At 38.6% G+C, this 20,638-nt stretch overlaps 1 protein-coding gene across 1 annotated transcript in view; it reads right to left on the reverse strand.

Annotated features, from left to right (window-relative positions):
- HIBADH (3-hydroxyisobutyrate dehydrogenase) overlaps nt 1-20,638 on the reverse strand; it is a 142,917-nt gene that overhangs the window by 15,425 nt on the left and 106,854 nt on the right. Inside the window, exon 5 of the mRNA XM_033192743.1 lies at nt 2,720-2,853. Within this exon, the coding sequence (XP_033048634.1) occupies nt 2,720-2,853 (134 nt within the window). The remainder of the gene's footprint in view (nt 1-2,719; nt 2,854-20,638) is intronic.

The following is a 20,638-nucleotide window of genomic DNA, read 5'->3' on the forward strand; positions in this document are numbered from 1 at the left end:
GTCCCTTACTGGTAAGGTGTTTCCTGACTCCAGAGACAAAGCCATTGATGGAAACAATTCAGAAACAGGGTTCTCATTGTCCAGGCTTTCTTGGTGTACAACCAAAAGACAGGCAGCTGGTATTTATCTTTTTACTCAAAGCCTCAGGAGTTAGCAACTTTATAGATAAGAGCAGTCCTGATTACCAACCCAAATGCATTTGTACAAAACAGGAGAGTTACCCTATCCTTTCCTGCCTTAAATCCTGGTGCTTGCTTCTCTTCCCAATAAATGTCCTTTGAGCATCCTTTTTATTTCCCCCCATAATAGGGCACTTCTGTCTGGATTAAAAACTCATTCAGGCAGATATCCTTTCTCTTCAACTATTTTTCTTAATGGCATCTGGGAACTGTCTGCTGTCTCTTGGTTGGCAGAAGCTACGTCGCTTATTATCTTGACATTTTTTAAGCAAACCTCTTCCTAAAATTATCAAACCATCCTTTGCTGGCATTAAATTCTCCAGCTTTAGATCCTTCATTTTCTTTTTGCTTTAAGTTGTCATATAATAACTTCACTTTTTCTTGAATCGTATTAGATGTAAGTATGCCTTTCTTTTTTTTTTTTTTTTTTTTTTTTTTTTTTTTTTGAGACAGAGTCTCACTCTATCACCTGGGCTGGAGTGCAGTGGCCAGATCTCAGCTCACTGCAAGCTCCGCCTCCCGGGTTTACGCCATTCTCCTGCCTCAGCCTCCCGAGTAGCTGGGACTACAGGCGCCCGCCACCTCGCCCGGCTAGTTTTTTGTATTTTTTAGTAGAGACGGGGTTTCACTGTGTTAGCCAGGATGGTCTCGATCTCCTGACCTCATGATCCGCCCGTCTCGGCCTCCCAAAGTGCTGGGATTACAGGCTTGAGCCACCGCGCCCGGCCAAGTATGCCTTTCTATAGCAATCCTGCATCTACATAAAAGCTGCATTTTCAATGTGAGATAAAAAGATGTTTTGCAAAAAGTGCAAGCCTGCTGGAGTCGCTGCAGTGATGGGTTCATGACTATTCTTTTCTTTTTTTACAATGGTCCTTACATTGGATTTGTTTATCTTGAAATGGAGAGCAAATGCAACCGCAGACCTCAATCCATGGTACATATCAGGCAATGACTTTTCTCAGCTTCTTGGGAGCACTTCCAGCATCACTAGTGGCACTTTGTATGGGTCCTATGGTGTCATTTAAGGTTTATGGTATTGCACTAAACATGATAAAAAAAATACAAGAGAATTCGAAGAGATCAGTGTTGACTATGATATACAATTTACTGAAGAGATGAACCACTCACACAAAGATGATTAGTGTCACATGACATTTTATGCCCAATACTTGTAACACGTGAGTTCACTGCAATAGCAACAGGAGGTGGCCACAAAATTATTACAGCAGTACAATATTACTACAGTTAATTTTATGCCGTTATGATTTAATACTTCTTTTCCCAACTGTGAATGGTGCCATGTATGGTCTATAAGTGTTTGTAAATTTTGATAAATTTTAACTCTTTGTAACAGATTTGTGCATATTTATAAACTAGTATCTATCTACATATATTTTATGCATTCATGACATATCTTTTTCTTAATTTTTTGGGGTTTTTTTTTTTTTTTTTTGAGACAGAGTCTCGCTCAGTCGCCCAGGCTGGAGTGCAGTGGCGCGATCTCGGCTCACTGCAAGCTCCACCTCCCGGGTTCATGCCATTCTCCTGCCTCAGCCTCCCAAATAGCTGGGACTACAGGCGCCCGCCACCACACCCAGCTAATTTTTTGCATTTTTAGTAGAGACGGGGTTTCACCGTGTTAGCCAGGATGGTCTCGATCTCCCGACCTCATGATCCGCCCGCCTCAGCCTCCCAAAGTGCTGGGATTACAGGCGTGAGCCACCGTGCCCGGCCAATTTTTTTGGTATTTATAGGCCATGTGGTTCATCTGTTTTTTCAAACTGTCACAGATCTTCAAAAAGTTTTCAATATATCTATGGGAAAAAAATACATGTATAAGTGCGCCCACGGAGTTCAAATCTGTGTTGTCCAAGGGTCAACTGTAATTACAAAATTAGGTGGAGGAAAATAGCAACTCAGAAACAAGCACTTCAAAATAAGAGCAGTTTTAAGGATGATTTCAGTCGTTGCTGGGATGACATGTCAAGATCCTAATAATGAAATTTTTTTCCCTTTTTTCTTTTTTTTTGAGATAGGTTCTTGCTCTGTCACCCAGGCTGACTGCAGTGGCTCTATCATGGCTCACTGCAACCTCGATCCCCCACCCCTGGGCTCAGGTGATCCCCCCATCTCAGCCTCCTAAGTAGCTGGGACTATATAAGTGTGTGTCACCACACTCCACTAATTTTTTTGTTTATTGTAGAGATGCGGTCTTACTATGTTGCTCTGGCTGGTGTCTAACTCCTGGGCCCAAGTGATCTTCCTGCTTCAGCCTCCCAAAGTGTTGGGATTACAGGCATGAGTCATCACATCTGGCCAATAATGGAAGTTTTTTAAATAAGTTAATTGACTGATGTCTGCTTAAGCCCACCAGGAATGATGCAAAACTAATTTATTCCAAATAAATTTTTAAAAATCTGAGCAAAGAAAGAATCCAAAGGTTGAAGAAAGAAGAATAAAAATATGGTCAGGAAAGAGAAAGGAACATTAGTCAATTTTACATCATCAAGTCAAGGTCATTAATGTAAAAATCTTACCTGCCCAGTCCCAACAGCTCCACAGTATACCACGTTGGAGCCCATGCACCCCAGCAACTCTTGGGCAGCAGCAAATTCATCTTCAACTCCTCCCACCATAAACGTGAGGTTCCCAGATCGTGCAGCTCCTACACCTGAATCATTTGGGGGTAAAGGGATAGAAGCAAAAGAATACATTTCTTAAAATTTTTAAGCATATAATAAAATTAAGAGAAACCAACTAAAAACATCCTGCCTCCAAACTGTATTTATGCCAGGCATGTATAAGATACTCTTAAATCTCTACAGAAATATTCAACAAGCAAGTATCACCCAGATTAATCACAAACCAAAAGAGACATACAGATTCAGTCGTACTCTCAATCTCAGCTCACCTTAATCATTTCGGCACAATCATGGCCTAAAAGATAAGGGAACTTAAAATGTAAATGTTATTATTCCCATGCATCTATTATTCTCCTAAGAAACCTATTAAGTTACAGAAAGTATACAAAAAAGAAGTTTTACCTGGGCCCTGATCAGCAAAGGAGCAACCAGAGAGAGGTCTGCTGCCCGCGTTTCGATTTGGGGTTCTTGCTCACTCACCCACTCTCCAAATACTATCTATAGGTGAGATCTATAAAGAGGGAGACCTGGCTCTTTGTTCCTTAAGCAAGTAGGCATTTCAGATGGTAGATTCTTTTTTTAAGGCAAGGAAAACTGTTGCTTCTTTTGACTGATTATTCTCATGTGTACTTTTCAATATTATTTGATTTTTCTTTTCCTTCCTGCTATACATCTTTTGGGCAATTTATTTTTAGTGACATGAGCAAGAAGAAGAAATAAACTTTAACACTGACTTCACTACTCCTTAGCAGCTTTTAACAAAGAGTTAATGCATGTTCATTCATTCGAGTGACTGGAGAAACAACTTTTTATTTAGCACAGAAAATATGATCTAGACTTGTCCTAAATGGAAGAGGAAGAAGCTTCATTCATCTACTTTTATTAACTATAAAATCAAGAGTATTATTACTGTTTTTAATATTCAAAGAAATCTTGGTTCATAATTTTCAAGCTAGGCTTTATTTTTCAAAACTTCCCAGGCAAGTATGTGGAAGAACTTATTTTACAGTATGGTAAGAACAAAGAAACTGTAATTGTCTGTAGTATGTATCAAATCTGGCCATTAGAATAGACAGCTGCAAGTAATGGCGTGCTTTTGAATTTAATGTATTCAATGAAATACAGTATTTATATGTTTTTTAAAAGCCCAAGTGAAGAGATACCTATTTCATTCAAATTGTGAATATTTTGCTTTCTATTTTATAGTTTATACTATTCATAACTAATTATTAAAAGTCAAAAGTCAGCATTATGCTAGCCAAACAATCTTGGAATAGTGAGTGCCCACATGTTCTAAAAACCTGAGCTGCTCACGCATATGGTTAAATTACATTATTTTGCAATATCTTCACTTTGAAATGGATTATATACAAAAACCCACTTTATAAAAAATGCTTTCAGTTAGCCAATCTATGTCATTCAAACATTCTTATTAACATTTAAGTGACCGCTGTTTTGTTAGTTTCTAGTTTACTTTATCAAAATGGTAAACCATTAATGTTTTACAATTATTTTGCTCAATTTCTATAGCCATTTTTATTTAAACCATATAACCACCATTCCTCCTAATCCTGTTGATCTCACCTAGAGAAATTAAGTAGACGATTTAAGTCAAAGCTTACAAACAAATCCAGCACTATCCATCATGGATCAATAGCTTTGCTTTGTATTTAGATTATAGACTGCTAAATATCTTCAGAGTCATTTATTTAAAAAAAATTAATGTTGACAGTGATTCTCAGCTGGTTAGTTTTTTGACAGGTGTACTTTCTCACTTGTTCAAACACATATTTTAAAAAGCAGAAATAAGTTGCTTAAGCAAGAGAAGACCACAAAAGAAAGAATAGTTTATCTTTTAATTCAGAGGTCTGTGGTAGTTCGACTCTTTCCTCATATTGATGTGGTATCATAATTATTTCCGACTTCATCATAACCTACATCCCAAAGTAAGGGTCTAACTAAAATGGGTAATTCTAAAGTTTTGACATTCCTTGGAACCAAATCTTATCTTCTCATACATATTCCTTTAATCATACAACACTATCAAGCCTAGTCCCACTGCAAAGGCAGATTTAAGACCTAAATTAGCTAGGCATGGTGGTTCACATCTGTAATCCCAGCACTTTGGGAGGCTGAGACTAGTGGACTGCTTGAGCCCAGAAGTTTGAGACCAGCCTGGGCAACAGGGAGAAACCCCATCTCTACAAAAAATACAAAAATTAGCTGGGCATGGTGGCATGTGCCTGTAGTCCCAGCTACTCAGGAGGCTGAGATAGAGAATTGCTTGAACCCAGAAGGTGGAAGCTGCAGTGAGCTGAGATCATGCCACCGCACTCCAGCCTGGACAACAGAGCAAGACCCTGTCTCAAAATCAAAACAAAGAGACCAAAATTATCCTGAAATAAACGTAACCATTATGAACTTAGGAAAGAATACCTAGAAAGCTGCGACTCTAAAGCTGTGTAAGACAGCTTATGGATTTCAGAAGACATTGTATAGATTTTTATGTCTATCAAAAATGAAGAAATTTATTACAATGACATGCCATTTTGATTCAAGTTCATTTTCTAAAATATAAAAACACAGAATGCATACTCAGGTAGCTGCTAGAATACTGGAAGAAATATTTATTTTACTATATATTTTAGTAATTGTATGTACAAAACCAACATCTACCCTGTGCTTAATTCTATTACAGCATTTGTCATACTTTATTAAAATCTTGGATTTTCTTGTCTGATTCCTCCATTATAAACTTCCCACAAAGTCAGCACTGGGGGCATGGCTTGCCAGCATCCCCATTATCTATTATAGTGTATGATATACTCAACAAATGGTTGGTTGATAAATAAATTAATAAGCATGGTAGAAAGGGTAAAATATCTGGAGATGTTATATTTTGTTTTGGGGATGTGCCACTTGCTGGCAAATTGTGTGACAAATTATTTAACTTCTGAGTCTCAGTGTATAAAACAGGAAAAGTATTAATAACCTCTTCATAGACTGGCTGTGAATATGTAAATGTATGCTGTAAAATAAAAATGCTATTTATTTATTTTTTGAGACAGGGTCTTGCTCTGTCACCCTGGCTGGAGTGTAATGATCATAGCTCACTGCAGCCTCAACCTCCCAGGCTCAAGCAATCCTCCCACCTCAGCCTTTTCAGTAGCTCAGACTACAGGCATGTCATTGTGCCTGGCTATTTGTTTTTTGTTGTTGTTGCTGTTGTTGTTGTTTTTGGTAGATGGGGTTTCACTTAGGTTGGTCTCAAACTTCTGGGCTCAAGCAATTCTCCTGCCTTGGCCTCCCAAAGTGCTGGGATTACAAGCATGAGCACCCTGCCCAGCTAAAAATGCTATTTAAATGTAAGGGCTTACTACTTTTTAACTTGAATTTGTGAAGTGGACATTTTCCTATTTAGTTACTTAAGCCATTGTCTTCTCTGGGATAATTTTAGCCTCTCTTTTTAAGTATTAGTGGGTTTGAGCTGCACCTGTAAATAACAGAAGCAGGGTGGCTCAGGTTAAGAAAAACTTTAGTGGTCTACAGCGACTATGTTAAGATGACATCACCGTGAAGACTTCTTGCAAAATCTTTCACTGGCAGCATAGTGAATGGGGAAGACACAAGAAATCTGCATTTGTTTTATCTATTCAACACAATTAACTGGGCACCTACTAAGAATCAGGCCCTGTGCTAAGCCCTTGGGTGAAGGATGAATCACAAATGTCCCTGCTCCTAACAAGTTAGGCACTGGTGATTCAGCCACTTCTCTCACTGTCTGTCCCTACTAACCTGGTCTGAGCCACAGGTAACTCCTGCCTGGATTACTGCAATAGTCTCCTACTTTATTTCCTTTCTCCTCTTGTCTCTGTAGTCTGTTCTCCATATAGCAGTTAGAGGAATCCTCTTAAAATATACATCTAGTTCACCCAGCTCACGTTTGTTCCCTATTCCCAACCCTCCAAAGACTTCCTATCACTCTTGGTATAAAATCCCAAGTCCTACAAAGCCCTACATGACATGGCTCTGGGCTACCTCTCCTATTTCATTTCATATCATTCTTCCCATCACTTGCTGCTTTCCAGCCACCTTGCCCTCCTTGCTGTTCTTGAAACAGGTGAAGTATGCTCCCATCTCAAAGCCTTGAACTGGCTATTCCTTTTGCCTGAAATGTTCTTCCCCCACATATTCATGACTGGTATAGTTTAGTTCATTCAGGCCTCTGTTCAAAATTCACCTCTTGAGAGAGGCCTTCCCTGACCACTCAACCTAACAATCTAAAATAGCATCTCATCGCTGTCTCCTTTTCCTGCTTCAATTTTATTCATAGCATTTATCACCTCTTTAACACTTTCATTTGTTTCTGGTCTGTATTCCCTAGAATAACACTAGCTCCATGAGGGCAGTAATTGTTGGCTCATTCACTCACATCCACCAGCTCTAGTACATAAGAGATTCTCAGGAGGCAAGAGAGAAGGAAAGCCCAGGAAACAGACCACGACTGTAATACTATGTGATAACTGCTCTCACAAGATATGCATGAGATACCAGGGATTACAGACAAAGCATTTCTATCATTCCAGCAAGTCATTAAATGCTGCTCACCCTGTTTCTTCATCTAGGACGTGAAGTGGTTAGAGAAAATTACCACTGAATTCCTTTTAAGGTTTTGAAATTCTATAATTTTGGGTTTTCAAGTTCATAATCATCCACTTTCCCACATTTGTTATATTAACACACAAAACTATGGCATGTTTTATTTTGTACAAAAAAAAATAGTTCCAAATGAGAAAAAAAATTTTCTCATGTAACTACATTAACCCTAAAAAGCCTAATATTTGTGGCTGCCTTTAGTGCTTTTTCTAACACTTTCCTGTGATGATGTCTCTAGTGTTTCTCTCCCATAATACTAGAATTGGAAACACTGAACTCATTTGTACAAATAAATGTTTTCGGCAAATGCCCAGACTGCGCAAAATGGGTAGCTGACTACCCTGATTTTAAAGTGATAGACATCTGTCACTTCTCTTGGTAATCTGTTTTGATTTTAGTAAGCCTTATAGGGGAGAAGCACTTTTAAATCTAAGCACAAATCCTCTAAATCAGCCTCTCTCTCTTAAAAAAAAAAAAAAAAAAGGTATCATAGATGACTCCATTTGCTAAACTACCTTCCTTCTTCCCTTCCACACCTACTTATAGTTGACATCAAAAATGTGATCACTGGAGATCCATTCTTCAGTGGTCCTCAACCCTGAGAATGAGGAAGAAACAATCCTTGTTCTCAACGAGTTTGAAATCTTTTGCTTGTGATGCTGGGGGGAGGGAGACGTTGGAGAATGGAGGTAGCGGAAGGGATAAGGAAAATACATATAGCTAATACAAGAGTCAGATTCATGCTATTAGAGGGTATACAGTTGTACAGAGGTCCAAAGAGGAAAAATATCATCAGCAAATATTTATTCAGTGCCTTTAACAACTTGCTAGATCTTTGTGCTATGTGTAAAGATTCAACAAGTAAATATATTTGCTGAATCAAAAGTAAGGACTTGTTTTCTGTTAAATTCAGAAACGACTTGAAATACGACTATCACAGAAAGTCCAAAATGTAAGGTCATGGTAGTTATAAAACCTAGTATTTGCACTCAAAAAGTACAAAATATAATTAGGGAAAGAGATGTATAACCAGAAGAAAATGCCAAAAGGTAGCATCACATACCAAGTATCAGATGAATGAGGGCAATCACCACCAAATCCTGATTCCCCCTTTCCTTTCATTTTTCAACCTTCGTCATTGAAAGAATAATTCTCAGAAAGAGAAGGGGTGAAAAAACAACAAATTGTTCTTGAAGAGTAATATTCTTGCTGTCAACTGTAGGTAGGCATATAAAAACTCTGATAAGAATGTAGGTATTCTGAATCCATTTGCAAATCTAGTTCAGAGCAGTTTAACTAACATGAACTGAGCAGGTAATCTGGTATGCTTTTTATTAGATGCTGAGTTCTGCCTGTTCTCTAAATGCACATAACACTCTACCTCTCTTCACAACCAATGTGGGTATGCTTATCAGAGCAAAAAATTAGAGAGCTTTTAGAAAATCAGAAATAACGAGAAATAAGTTCAAGAGACTTGGACAACATAGTGATTATAGTTAATAACAATGTACTGTATTCTTGAAAATTGCTAAAAGAGTAGATTTTAAGTGCTTTTATCACACAAATAGTATGTGAGGTAATGCATATGTTAATTATTTCGGTTTAGCCATTCCGCAATATGTACATATTTCAAAATATGTTGTACATGCTAAATATATACAATTTTTATTTGTCAATTAAAAAACGAAATCAAATTTTCAAAAGAAAACAAAATCAGCATTAAGAACAATAAAAAAAGAAACCATAGTATCTCACAACAAATCTCAAATATGGATCTGAGTATCTTAGAAGTCTTGGGAAACCCTATTTGGGAGCAAGCATCTTTTCCTTGAATTGAGTTCCATATTTTTAAAAATTCTCATTTGGAACTTCATGCAGGAACAGTAAATGAAGTAATGAACAATGTTTCCACATTTTTGCATCAAAAATAGTGATCTTTTTTCCCCAGGATAAACTGAATTGAAGCTTGGTTCTTGCTTTATATCCTTTTCAGGCTAATCTTAGCCTTATACCTATAAAATAAGTAAAAACTTAAATCACCTCATTCTAACATTTATGCTTATCTGTCTTCTAATCTTTGGGCAGTTTTATTTGATATGAGAATGAAAACAGGCTGGGCGCGGTAGCTCAAGCCTGTAATCCCAGCACTTTGGGAGGCCGAGACGGGCGGATCACGAGGTCAGGAGATCGAGACCATCCTGGCTAACACGGTGAAACCCCGTCTCTACTAAAAAATGCAAAAAACTAGCCGGGCGAGGTGGCGGACGCCTGTAGTCCCAGCTACTCCGGAGGCTGAGGCAGGAGAATGGCGGGAACCCAGGAGGCGGAGCTTGCAGTGAGCTGAGTTCTGGCCACTGCACTCCAGCCTGGGTGACAGAGCAAGACAGGCTCAAGTCTTAAGTTATACATTAACATGAAAATAACCAGCAACTGAAAACAATATTCACTATTACTTAACATTTCCTTTTTTTAATCTGAGACGGAGTCTCAATCTGTTGTCCAGGCTGGAGTGCCGTGGCGCAATCTCAGCTCATTGCAACCTCTGCCTCCCAGGTTCAAGCAATTCTCCTGCCTCAGCCTCCCGAGTAGCTGGGACTACAGGAGCGTGCCACTACACACAGCTAATATTTTTGTATTTTTAGTAGAGACAGGGTTTCACCATGTTGGCCAGGATGGTCTCAATCTCTTCACCTCATGATCCTCCTGCCTCGGCCCCCCAAAGTGCTGGGATTACAGGTGTGAGTTACCACGCCCTGCCAACATTTCTTGTATAGTCTCAAAGTTCCTCCCATTTTTTCTCCATTAAGTTATTCTTTCTGAAGTACCTGTATATTTATGCTTCGGCAAAAAGGTGAACTACATAACTCACTGTACCCTCTCTTCTGTCTTGAGTTGTAGGAAGCAATCAATTTTCTCCTCTCTCCTTAAATGACCTCTGATTTTTAAATCTTTATTTTCCTTGTCAGTGAATCCTAATTACTTCTTTGGTCTCCTCATCTAACCCTTGCAACAAAAACTACCACTCAATGCACACTGAAAACTATTTGCAATGGCCAGAATGTGCAATGATTTTTCATCTACCCATGCCTATCTTGGGCTGTTCCCTCACATGAAATACCCTTCTCTGCCTTCTCTGCCTGGCTAACTCCTGCTTATTTTTCAAGACTCAACTCATGTCAACTCTGAGAAGTATTTCATGACCCCCTCTTTCTCTATCCTTAAAACATTCCTGGTGATATCTATAATAAAGCACTTACACTATTCTAATCAATGATTTTTCTGGTGTGTCTTATTAAGATCCTTATGGGCATGAGCTGTTTGAATCGTTGCACCCAGCACATGGCATGTATCTGATAAATGTTAATATTCTTCTTAGTAGGCAGGCAGATATCAATGGCTAATAAAATGACCAATAATCCTCACTAAGACTCATTAAGACAATATTTTCTAGTTTATCAAAAAACTTTTTAGTATCAATGTATTTATTGTAATCTTGAAAATTACTGAGAGTAGATTTTTTTTTTTTTTTTTTTTTTTTTTGAGACGGAGTCTTGCTCTGCCGCCCAGGCTGGAGTGCAGTGGCCGGGTCTCAGCTCACTGCAAGCTCCGCCTCCTGGGTTTACGCCATTCTCCTGCCTCAGCCTCCCAAGCAGCTGGGACTACAGGCGCCCGCCATGTCGCCCGGCTAGTTTTTTTTGTATTTTTAGTAGAGACGGGGTTTCACCATGTTAGCCAGGATGGTCTCGATCTCCTGACCTCGTGATCCGCCCGTCTCGGCCTCCCAAAGTGCTGGGATTACAGGCTTGAGCCACCGCGCCCGGCGAGAGTAGATTTTTAAGTAACTTGACCACACACCACACACACACACACACACACACACACACACACGGTTATTAACTGGCTCAGTTAATTAACCGTGTGTGTAATTAAGTAGCTCAGTTTGGCCAATCTACAATGTATATATATTTTATAACATGCACACAATATATACAATTTTTATTTGTCAATTACTTTTTTTAAAAGCTCGACTTTGGGGCAGCATGATTCTTCACATGTGGTAATGGCATTTTCATTTACTGCTACATAAGCATGCATAAGCATAAGTGTACATGTATGGGGACATTATTATGAAGAGTTAAAAGTGAAAAACGTGATTGAGTTAAACTTGGAAAGAAATCACAGGGCAGGGTCCCACCTCTTGGACACGTTATAACACCTCTCAATCTTGGTTTCTTCATCTGAAAACAGCGATAAAAACACTGGCCATACTAACTTTGACACTCAAATCAAGCAATACATTGGAAAGGTATACAGCTATTACACAAATGTTATAAAAAATTTAAACATAACAAGTGAATTTATTCAGCTTAAACATGTCAAAGTCTTTGACCTAACAGTAGCAAAGAGCTGAAATTTGGAATTTAGCCTTACTGAAAAGCTGACCCAAAGAATTATGATAGATAAACAATGATGCGGGTGCTGATAACTTAACCACTCCCAAGTTACTAATAAGGAGATCATTTTCAATTCTATGGCTATTGGAAAGAAGGCTTCAAGTCCAAAGAGGGAAGAGACAGAAAACTAAAAAGTACAATTCAAATTATATTTGTCTTTAATACTGTAAAAATATTGCCGCCAAAGCACTTTCATTGATATATAGCCAAACATAGTAAATCACTTAATTTACTCAAAAGAACTTAAATGTTTTAACCAGTGTGCCATCAAAAGACATCAAGAAGAGCACCAATGGGACTTGGGCTGCAATGTGAGCCATCTTTAAAATGCAATTGTTCTAATCATTTTCTACAGATGCAGCCTCACAAGGGGCTGCTGTCACAGGGACCATTTACGACTTGTTATGGTGTCTCTATTGTTTACCAGCGACATTCGCAGAAAAAGGCGACAGCTGGGACAGAAAGCTGCTACTCAACGAACAATATAATCCCGTGAAAGTAATCAACAAATTTAAGGGTGTTAATTAACTTTACACTTTATCATGTTCAATTAGTTGTCCTTTCTAGAAAAGATTGCCGTGCACAATCAGTTTAGAGTGTGCCATGTTTGATTTGTAAGTGATCACTGTTTCTGTTTCAGAGTCCATGTCAGATGTTCTCTTGGGTTTTGGTGACACAGATGAATGGCTTTGCACATGTTAGGGGTGATCTGGTTTAACATAAGCCAGCATAACATAACCCCTTGTTAACACTATTTCTGGCATTATCCAAGCTGGAAACAGAAAAGCAAAAACACTCACAGCACTCTTCTGGAGTCAGATAAACAAAGTTTAGTTAGCTTTTCCTGAAATAAACACAGACACAAATACATGAATAAATAAGCAATTTTTCATCATTATTTTTTAGAGTAAGACTTGTCTTTCAGGAGCATGTTTGGGATCATTTCCTCCCAGCAAGGTCTCAAAGCTCTGCTGCATTATGCACAAAGCACCACTGTATCCTCAGACTTTACATAATGCACACAGTCTTTTCTATGGCAGTTGAATAAATGTTAGGGATGTGTTGTTAAGTGCTGGCTTGTGTTAAATTCTAGAATATGACTTTTAAATCCAGAAACTGTATTTCACAAGTATGAAAAATCTGCAGGAAGAATATTAATCTATGAATGCAATTTGCCTTCTCTCTTACCTTAATGCACCTGTTCCTACTTGCTAATAGGACAAGGAAAAGCTCAAGATGGAGTGACAATATATTCAGTATTGCATTTTAATGAAAGTCACTGCAGCAGTTCCTCTGAATTGATAAATAGAGTTCTGCATCAAAATATTTCATAAGCCATTGACAAAGTGAACAAAACTCAAAACTGAGATTTGGTAGGTGTTTATCTTTAAGAAAAGAAAAGCAAGGGACATGCATCTATCTCTTTTTTTAGAAGAGGCATCTACATAGGATTGTGAAACATCTTAATAAAGCTATACCTTGCTCTTAGAGACTAGCCATTTCCTGCACAATACACAAATTAAATGCATATAAATAAACTATAGCTGATCAGCTAAAGCGTACACAAGGACAAAGCTGAACTTCTTCAAAATAGAAAAGTTGTTAACTCTGAAAGCTAATAATGTCCTAAGTTAAATATTAAAGAAGGAAATTATAGGCTATATCTGAAACAGCTGAAACCACAATACAGCGCAGCAGAAAACATTAGTTTTCTGCAGAAGATCTGCAGGGAGAAGAGAAGCGGTCGATAGATCCTTAAATTGGAAGCAATAGCCGTTCTTCTAGCCCAAGTTGGCAGCTGCTACATTTGCAGACCTGGTTCATTATTTACCCATAATGACCATCAAGCTGCAGTCAAAGTCAGATCACAACAACTGTCAGCAGCTCTTTTAATTAGCCTTGCTTGAATTCAGATAAATATCACAATAGACCTTCTTATGCTGAAAGAGCAACAGAATGTTCCGCATGGAGCTGGCCGGCTTGAGGAGGACCGATGCAGTACAGAAGCCATAAGACAGAAATGCAGAGTGGGGTTTTTTAAGGGAGGGCAAATCAGAGAATGAAATGGTTTTCTTTCATTCTAAAAATCACTTTAAAAAGCAATTCCCTGGCATTCACCTCAGATCAAGACGGTGCACAATGTTGGTTTACAATAAAACGCTAAGCTCCTGAAAGCTAAATAGCTGGAGCACAAAGAGAGTTAACTTAATGCCCCTGAAGAATATGATTTTTAAAACTCCGTCTTACAAATAATGTAACTTTCAGCTTTAAAAGTCATTTTTATTTTTACTATTTATTTATTTATTTGAGATGGAGTTTCGCTCTTGTCGCCCAAGCTGGAGTACAATGGTGTGATCTTGGCTCACTGCAACCTTTGCCTCCCCGGTTCAAGCGATTCTCCTGCCTCAGCCTCTCGAGTAGCTGGGTTTGTTTGTTTATTTATAGAGTTTCACTCTTTTCGCCTAGGATGGAGTACAATGGTGCGAACCCAGCTCACTGCAACCTCTGCCTCCCGGGTTCAATGATTCTTCTGCCTCAGCCTCCCGGGTAGCTGGGATTACAAGTGCCCACTATCACAGTCGGCTAATTTTTGTATTTTTTAGTAGAGACAGGGTTTCACCTTGCTGGCCAGGCTTGTCTTGAACTCCTGACCTCAGGTGATCCACCTGCCTCAGCCTCCCAAAGTGCTGAGATTATAGGCATGAGCCACCGTGCCCAGACAAAAGTCATTTTTAAAAGCCAAATAAGAGAAAGAGAAAAAAAAGCCAAATAGCTTGCAATCGTTATGTCCTTCTATTTTACTTTCTTTAAGCAACACATAGTTTGTAACATTTCTGTGACAGGAGTTGGCTATTTTCCTATAAGTTTCACATGCATCCTTTCATTCAGCATTAACAACCACAAAGTAAAACAAGGCCAATAACCAAATTCTCAGTAATCCAATTACCACCAATACCACACCCTTCCGGGTATCCTCCCATCCCTAATCCTTGTCTAGTTTGCTAGAGAAGAAAAACAGGCATAATAATCATGTGCCCTCTATTTTAAAGAGAACTGATTATTCACATGAGTTCTGTTATAACTCTGAAGGTAGGTATAAAGAAGTGATGGCTGTCAGAGAAAGGAGGGAAGAGAGTAAGAAGAAATAAATAAGCAAAAGGCAAGATGATAACCTGGCAGCAAATAGTAGAAAACTGGGGACAGCAAAAACTAAAGATTAAGAGAAGGCTGTGCTATGAAGCTACACTTGGCTAACCAGGAATATCATCTCTTTCATGTGAAAATCCCTTGAAAATGTGGACTCTCATATTTTGGGGTTGGGGTACAGTTGAAGACGGTGCCAACTCCTACATATGAGTTGAGTATGGTCCACTCTGCCATTCTTGCTAGCTCCTCAGCCAATGCGTAGCCTTTTGCAACCATTTCTGATGGTGCATTAACATAACATTAAGGAAGGGTAACCAGATTTGCGTGAGGACAAAGGACATAGTACTGCTTGTATAGAGTTTGGATGCCACGTGACTATTTCCTTATTGAGCAGAAAAACACTCCACTGGGAAGTAGTTTAAAAAATTACTATGTTTTTGGGCTACTTCAAGTACTAAAACCTTGGAATAACATTTTTATAGAATTCTGTATATGCGATAAAGGCAACCACTGCTTAATGGTAATAATTTAAGTGGGGAGAACTGTTCTGGTTTCATGAGAATTAATCATAGCCAAAGGAACATTTCTTGCTCTACTTTTTTTTTTTTAATAAAGACTAAGCCAAATACATAAACCTATCATGGATAATGGCTTTCTCCCTCCTCAGCCCTTTACACAACCCACCTCCTGACTACATACAACTTGTTTCAGTAGAACACTGAGTACAAAGACAAGACTCAACTTGTCAGTTCCAAGTCTAGAGTCAAAATTTCAACTATCAGCTAATTCTTACTATTGGCCTTCAGAAGCACAGTGAATTTAACATGTCCAAACAGCTTTTGTCCTCCTACCCTCTCCTCAAATAGACCTCAAATTGGTCTCCTGCATGTCCATTCAGTTATGATATTACCATTACCCACTTATGGCAGCATTTCCAAATTTACAGTGATATAAATGTATAGATATGTATTATTTATTTGGATCACTTGAAAGACAATTCAATACTATGCCAAGAAGTTCAGGCATATAAAAAAAGTACCCAACCAGTCAAAATCTAGAGACATGATTCATGCAGTATTTGCCAAAGTAAAATAGAAACAAATCCTCGTAAAAATCTTGTCTATCTACTCAAGTCAAATATATATGCATGCAAGTATGTCCTGAAAGCTTAACCTGTTAGGGTCACATGATCAAGGGTAGCCAACTGCATTTCTTTCCTTGCCCTTTCTCTTCAAGGGGCGATACTAAATAAACACCTTCAAGTGTATTCTGAAAACAAAATTTATATTCAAGATAATTGTGAATCAGAGAATAAAGGATTTTAACTTAATGCAAAAAATATTCCACTTTGATAAATTACAGTATTTGAAAAAATGTCCACCATAAGTTACTAATTCTAAGATTCTGTTTTCTCACTTGTTAAATGAACTGAATAACACCTGCCTTGACAGGACTGTGAAAGACTACATAAGCAATGCTTGATATATGATAGTCATTCTGTGTCCTCTAGAAAAGTCGAGTATCTTTTTACACAGTTCACTGGGTTTTCTCTTCAGTAAATTGCCTATTATATGTTTCTCGACTTTTCTCCTGCTTCTTGGTCTTTTTCTTGTTAATTATAGTAGATTTCATGTCTACTCTGTTATATATTTTGCAACTAGTTTCCTTCAGTCTGTTGCTGCCTTTTAACTTTTTGTCACAAAGATGTGTGTGTTTTCAATTCTTGGATCTGTTAATTTTTTTTAATGGTTTTTTTTATTGTCTTGCTTCGGAAGGTTTTCCTCATTCTAAGATTTTGAAAATATTCCCTTAGACTTTTATTTGGCTTTCTTACACTTTTGTTTTAAACAGTTATTTAATCCATCTGCTATTTATTTTCAGTGTATGGGATGAAGTAGGGATCTGCCCCCCACAATGAATTGTCCTAACAACATTTATTAAATAATTCATTTCCCCACTGATCTGATTGCCTGATTCAGATTCTAAGTACCTATACATACAAGGGTCTCTTTGGGGACCTAACTCTGTCTCCCAGTCTGTCTGTTCTTGAACAAATATCATGCTGTTTTAATCACTGTAACTTTATACTGTGTTCTGATATTTATGGAGTCCTAACTGCCTTATTAAAATTTTTTTTTGGGCAGGTGCCTATAATATTTGGGAGGCCAAGGCAGAGGATAGAGAATAAAGGAGGATAGAGGAGGATAGAGCCTGAGCCCAGGAAACCTGCCTAGGCAACATGGTGAGACCCTGTTTCAACAAAAATTTTTAATATTAGCTGAACATGGTAACACACGCCTGTGGTCCCAGCTACTCAGGAGGCTGAGGCAAGAGGATCACTTGAGCCTACGAGGTTGAGGCTATAGTGAGGCATGTTCACACCACTGCACTCCAGCCTGAACAACAGAGTGAGACCCTGTCTAAAAAGGAAAAAAAAAAAAAAAACTGGCATTTTTTATTTACTTAATTCTCCCAGATGAGCTTAAGGGTTTTTGTTTGTTTTTTGTTTTTTAAGAAATAACATGGTTTTGCATTAAAATTTATATATTAAGAGAATGGACATGTTTACATGCTTTCCCAAGCAGATAAGTGGTGTCTCCATTTATTCAGATCTTATTTTGCCTTTATAGTTTTGTCATCTTCCTCATATAAGTCTTACACATTTCTTGTTAAATTTGTTAAGTACTATTCTAGACCTTAGAACCTAGAATAGTATTAAACTATATTATATAGTTACATATTGTCTTAGTCTGTTTTGTGCTCCCATCACAGAATATCACAGACTGGGAAATTTATAAAGAGCAGAAATGTATTTTTTCAGTTTCGGAGGCTGGGAAGTCCAAGATCAAGGCACCAACAGGTTCAGTTGTCTGGTGAGGGCTGCTCTGTTTCCAAGATGGCACCTTGTTGCTGTATCCCCTCCAGAAGGGAGGAACATTGTGTCTTCACATGGCAGAAGACAGAAGGGCAAGCAGAACAAACTCCCTCCATGAAGCCTTCTTATAAGGGGGCCTAATCCCATTCAGGAAAGGAGGAACCCTCATGACCTAATCACCTCTTAAAGACCCCACCTCTTAATATCTTTACATTGGCCGGTAAGTATTAACACCTGAATTTTGGAGAGGACACATTCAAACCGTAGCACAATATACAAGAACTAAGTATTACTATTGAAGACTACATAAGACTTGTCTTTTAAAACCATCTTTACTTTGTTCCTCCTTAGTAATGGTTGTTTGAATACATTTGGTCACTGGAAGTTTACTTATGTGTTTACCTCTTCTTGAATCAATTTTGGTAATTTATTTTTTCCTAGAAAATCACCTATTTCCTCTGGACTTTCCACTTTTCTGCCCCCAAACTTATAATTCCTTATTTCATCCATATCTGTGTGAAATCTCTTATCTTATTCTTGATGTTCATGGTTTCTCTATTTTTCTTGGTGAAACTTCTTAAAGATGTGTCTTCTGAAAGACCAGTTCTTGGTTTTATTCAACGATTCTATTTTTTTTGTTGCTAACTAATTTCCTAATTAATTCCACTTACCACATTTGTCACATTTATCTTATTTAAATAGATTTATATTTGTTTTCTTCTAGTTTATTGAGTTTTAGAGGCTCTGCTTATTTTCAGTTTTTTTTGAGAGAAGGTCTCGCTCTGTCACCCTGGCTGGAGTGCGGTGGCACAATCTCGACTCACTGCAAACTCCAACTCCCAGGCTCAAGCAATCCTCCCACCTCAGCCTCCCAAATAGCTGGGACCACAAGCACGCATGACTTCACACAGCTACTTTTTTGTATTTTTAGTAGAGATGGTGTCTTGCCATTTGCCAGCTGGTCTCAAACTCCTAAACTCAAGCAATCCACCTGTGGTCCCAGCTACATGGGAGGCTGAGGCAAGAGGACTGCTTGAGCCCAGGAGGTTGAGGCTGTAGTGAGCCATATTCACTCCAGCACTCCAGCCTGGACCACAGAGCAAGACCAGGTCTCAAAAACAAAAAACAAAAACAAAACAAAACACCAGCACTTAAAGTCTATAAAATCTCTTCTACAGTTTTAACTTTATAAGGGGGCCAAATCCCATTCAGGAAAGGAGGAGCCCTCACATTTTTAATGTAAAATGTTCTCATTTTCATTTACTTTAGCTTAAAACTTCTCTGATCTTAAAACTATCCAGCAGAATATTTTCAAGTTTGAAATGGTAGCTGTATTAGTTTGCTAGGGCTGTCATAACAAAGTACCACAAACTAGGTGGCTTAAACAACAGAAATTTACTGTCTTACAGTCCTGGAGGCTAGAAGTCTCAGATTAAGGTGTTGGCAGGATTGGTTCCTTTGGATGGCTGTGAGGGAAGAATCAGTTTCAGGACTTTCTCCTTGGTTTGTAGATGACTGTTTCCTCCCTGTGTCTTCCCATCATCTTCCTTTTATGTGTGTCTGTGTCCAAATTTCCCCTTTTTATAAGGAGAACAATCATATTAAATTAGGGCCCACCTTAATGACCTCACTTTAACTTGATTACCTTTGCAAGGACCGTATCTCCAAGGCGGTCATATTCTGAGATACGTGGGTTAAGGATTTCAACAGAGGAATTTTGGGAGCCCACAAATCAACCCAAAACCACAGCTTAAAACTCTATTTAGGCTGGGCGCAGTGGCTCATGCCATAATCTCAGCATTTTATGAGACCAAGGAGGGGGAATTGCTTGAGCCCAGGAGTTTGAGACCTAGCTTAAGCAAAACAGCAAGATGTCATCTCTAGAAAAAATTTTAAAAAATAAAAAAATTAGCCAGGAGTGGTGGCCCAAACCTATAGTCCCAGCTTCTTAGGAGGCTGAAGCAGAAGCATCACTTGAGCCCAAGAGGTTGAGGCTGCAGTGAGGTATGATCACTCCACTGTACAGCAGCCCAACCTAGGTGACAGAGCAAGATTCTGTCTCAAAAAACAATAACAACAACAACAAAAAAAGCTATACTTGTCCTTATGAGTAGGGAATCACAAAAACTATACATATCCTTGTGATTAGGGAATATGACAGGATTTTCTATTTCTGAATCTTTAAAGGTTTTATCTGTGGCCAGTTCTCCCCACAGAAATGTGATAAGAAAGTATATTCTCGCCGGGCGCGGTGGCTCAAGCCTGTAATCCCAGCACTTTGGGAGGCCGAGACGGGTGGATCACAAGGTCAGGAGATCGAGACCATCCTGGCTAACACAGTGAAACCCCGTCTCTACTAAAAAATACAAAAAACTAGCCGGGCGAGGTGGCGGGCGCCTGTAGTCCCAGCTACCCAGGAGGCTGAGGCAGGAGAATGGCGTGAACCCGGGAGGCGGAGCTTGCAGTGAGCTGAGATCCGGCCATTGCACTCCAGCCTGGGCAACAGAGCGAGACTCCGTCTCAAAAAAAAAAAAAAAAAAAGAAAGAAAGTATATTCTCTATTTTTGTAGTATTCTATTAAACTAAGCATCACTGTTAATTACTTTTATATGCGTTGTCATTTTGATCTGTCAAATGCTGAGAGAACTATTATAAATTTCCAATATAATTGTAGTTTTAAAT

The sequence above is a fragment of the Trachypithecus francoisi genome, unplaced genomic scaffold (genome assembly GCF_009764315.1).
Source record: "Trachypithecus francoisi isolate TF-2019V2 unplaced genomic scaffold, Tfra_2.0 Lachesis_group4, whole genome shotgun sequence".
NCBI lineage: Eukaryota > Metazoa > Chordata > Mammalia > Primates > Cercopithecidae > Trachypithecus > Trachypithecus francoisi.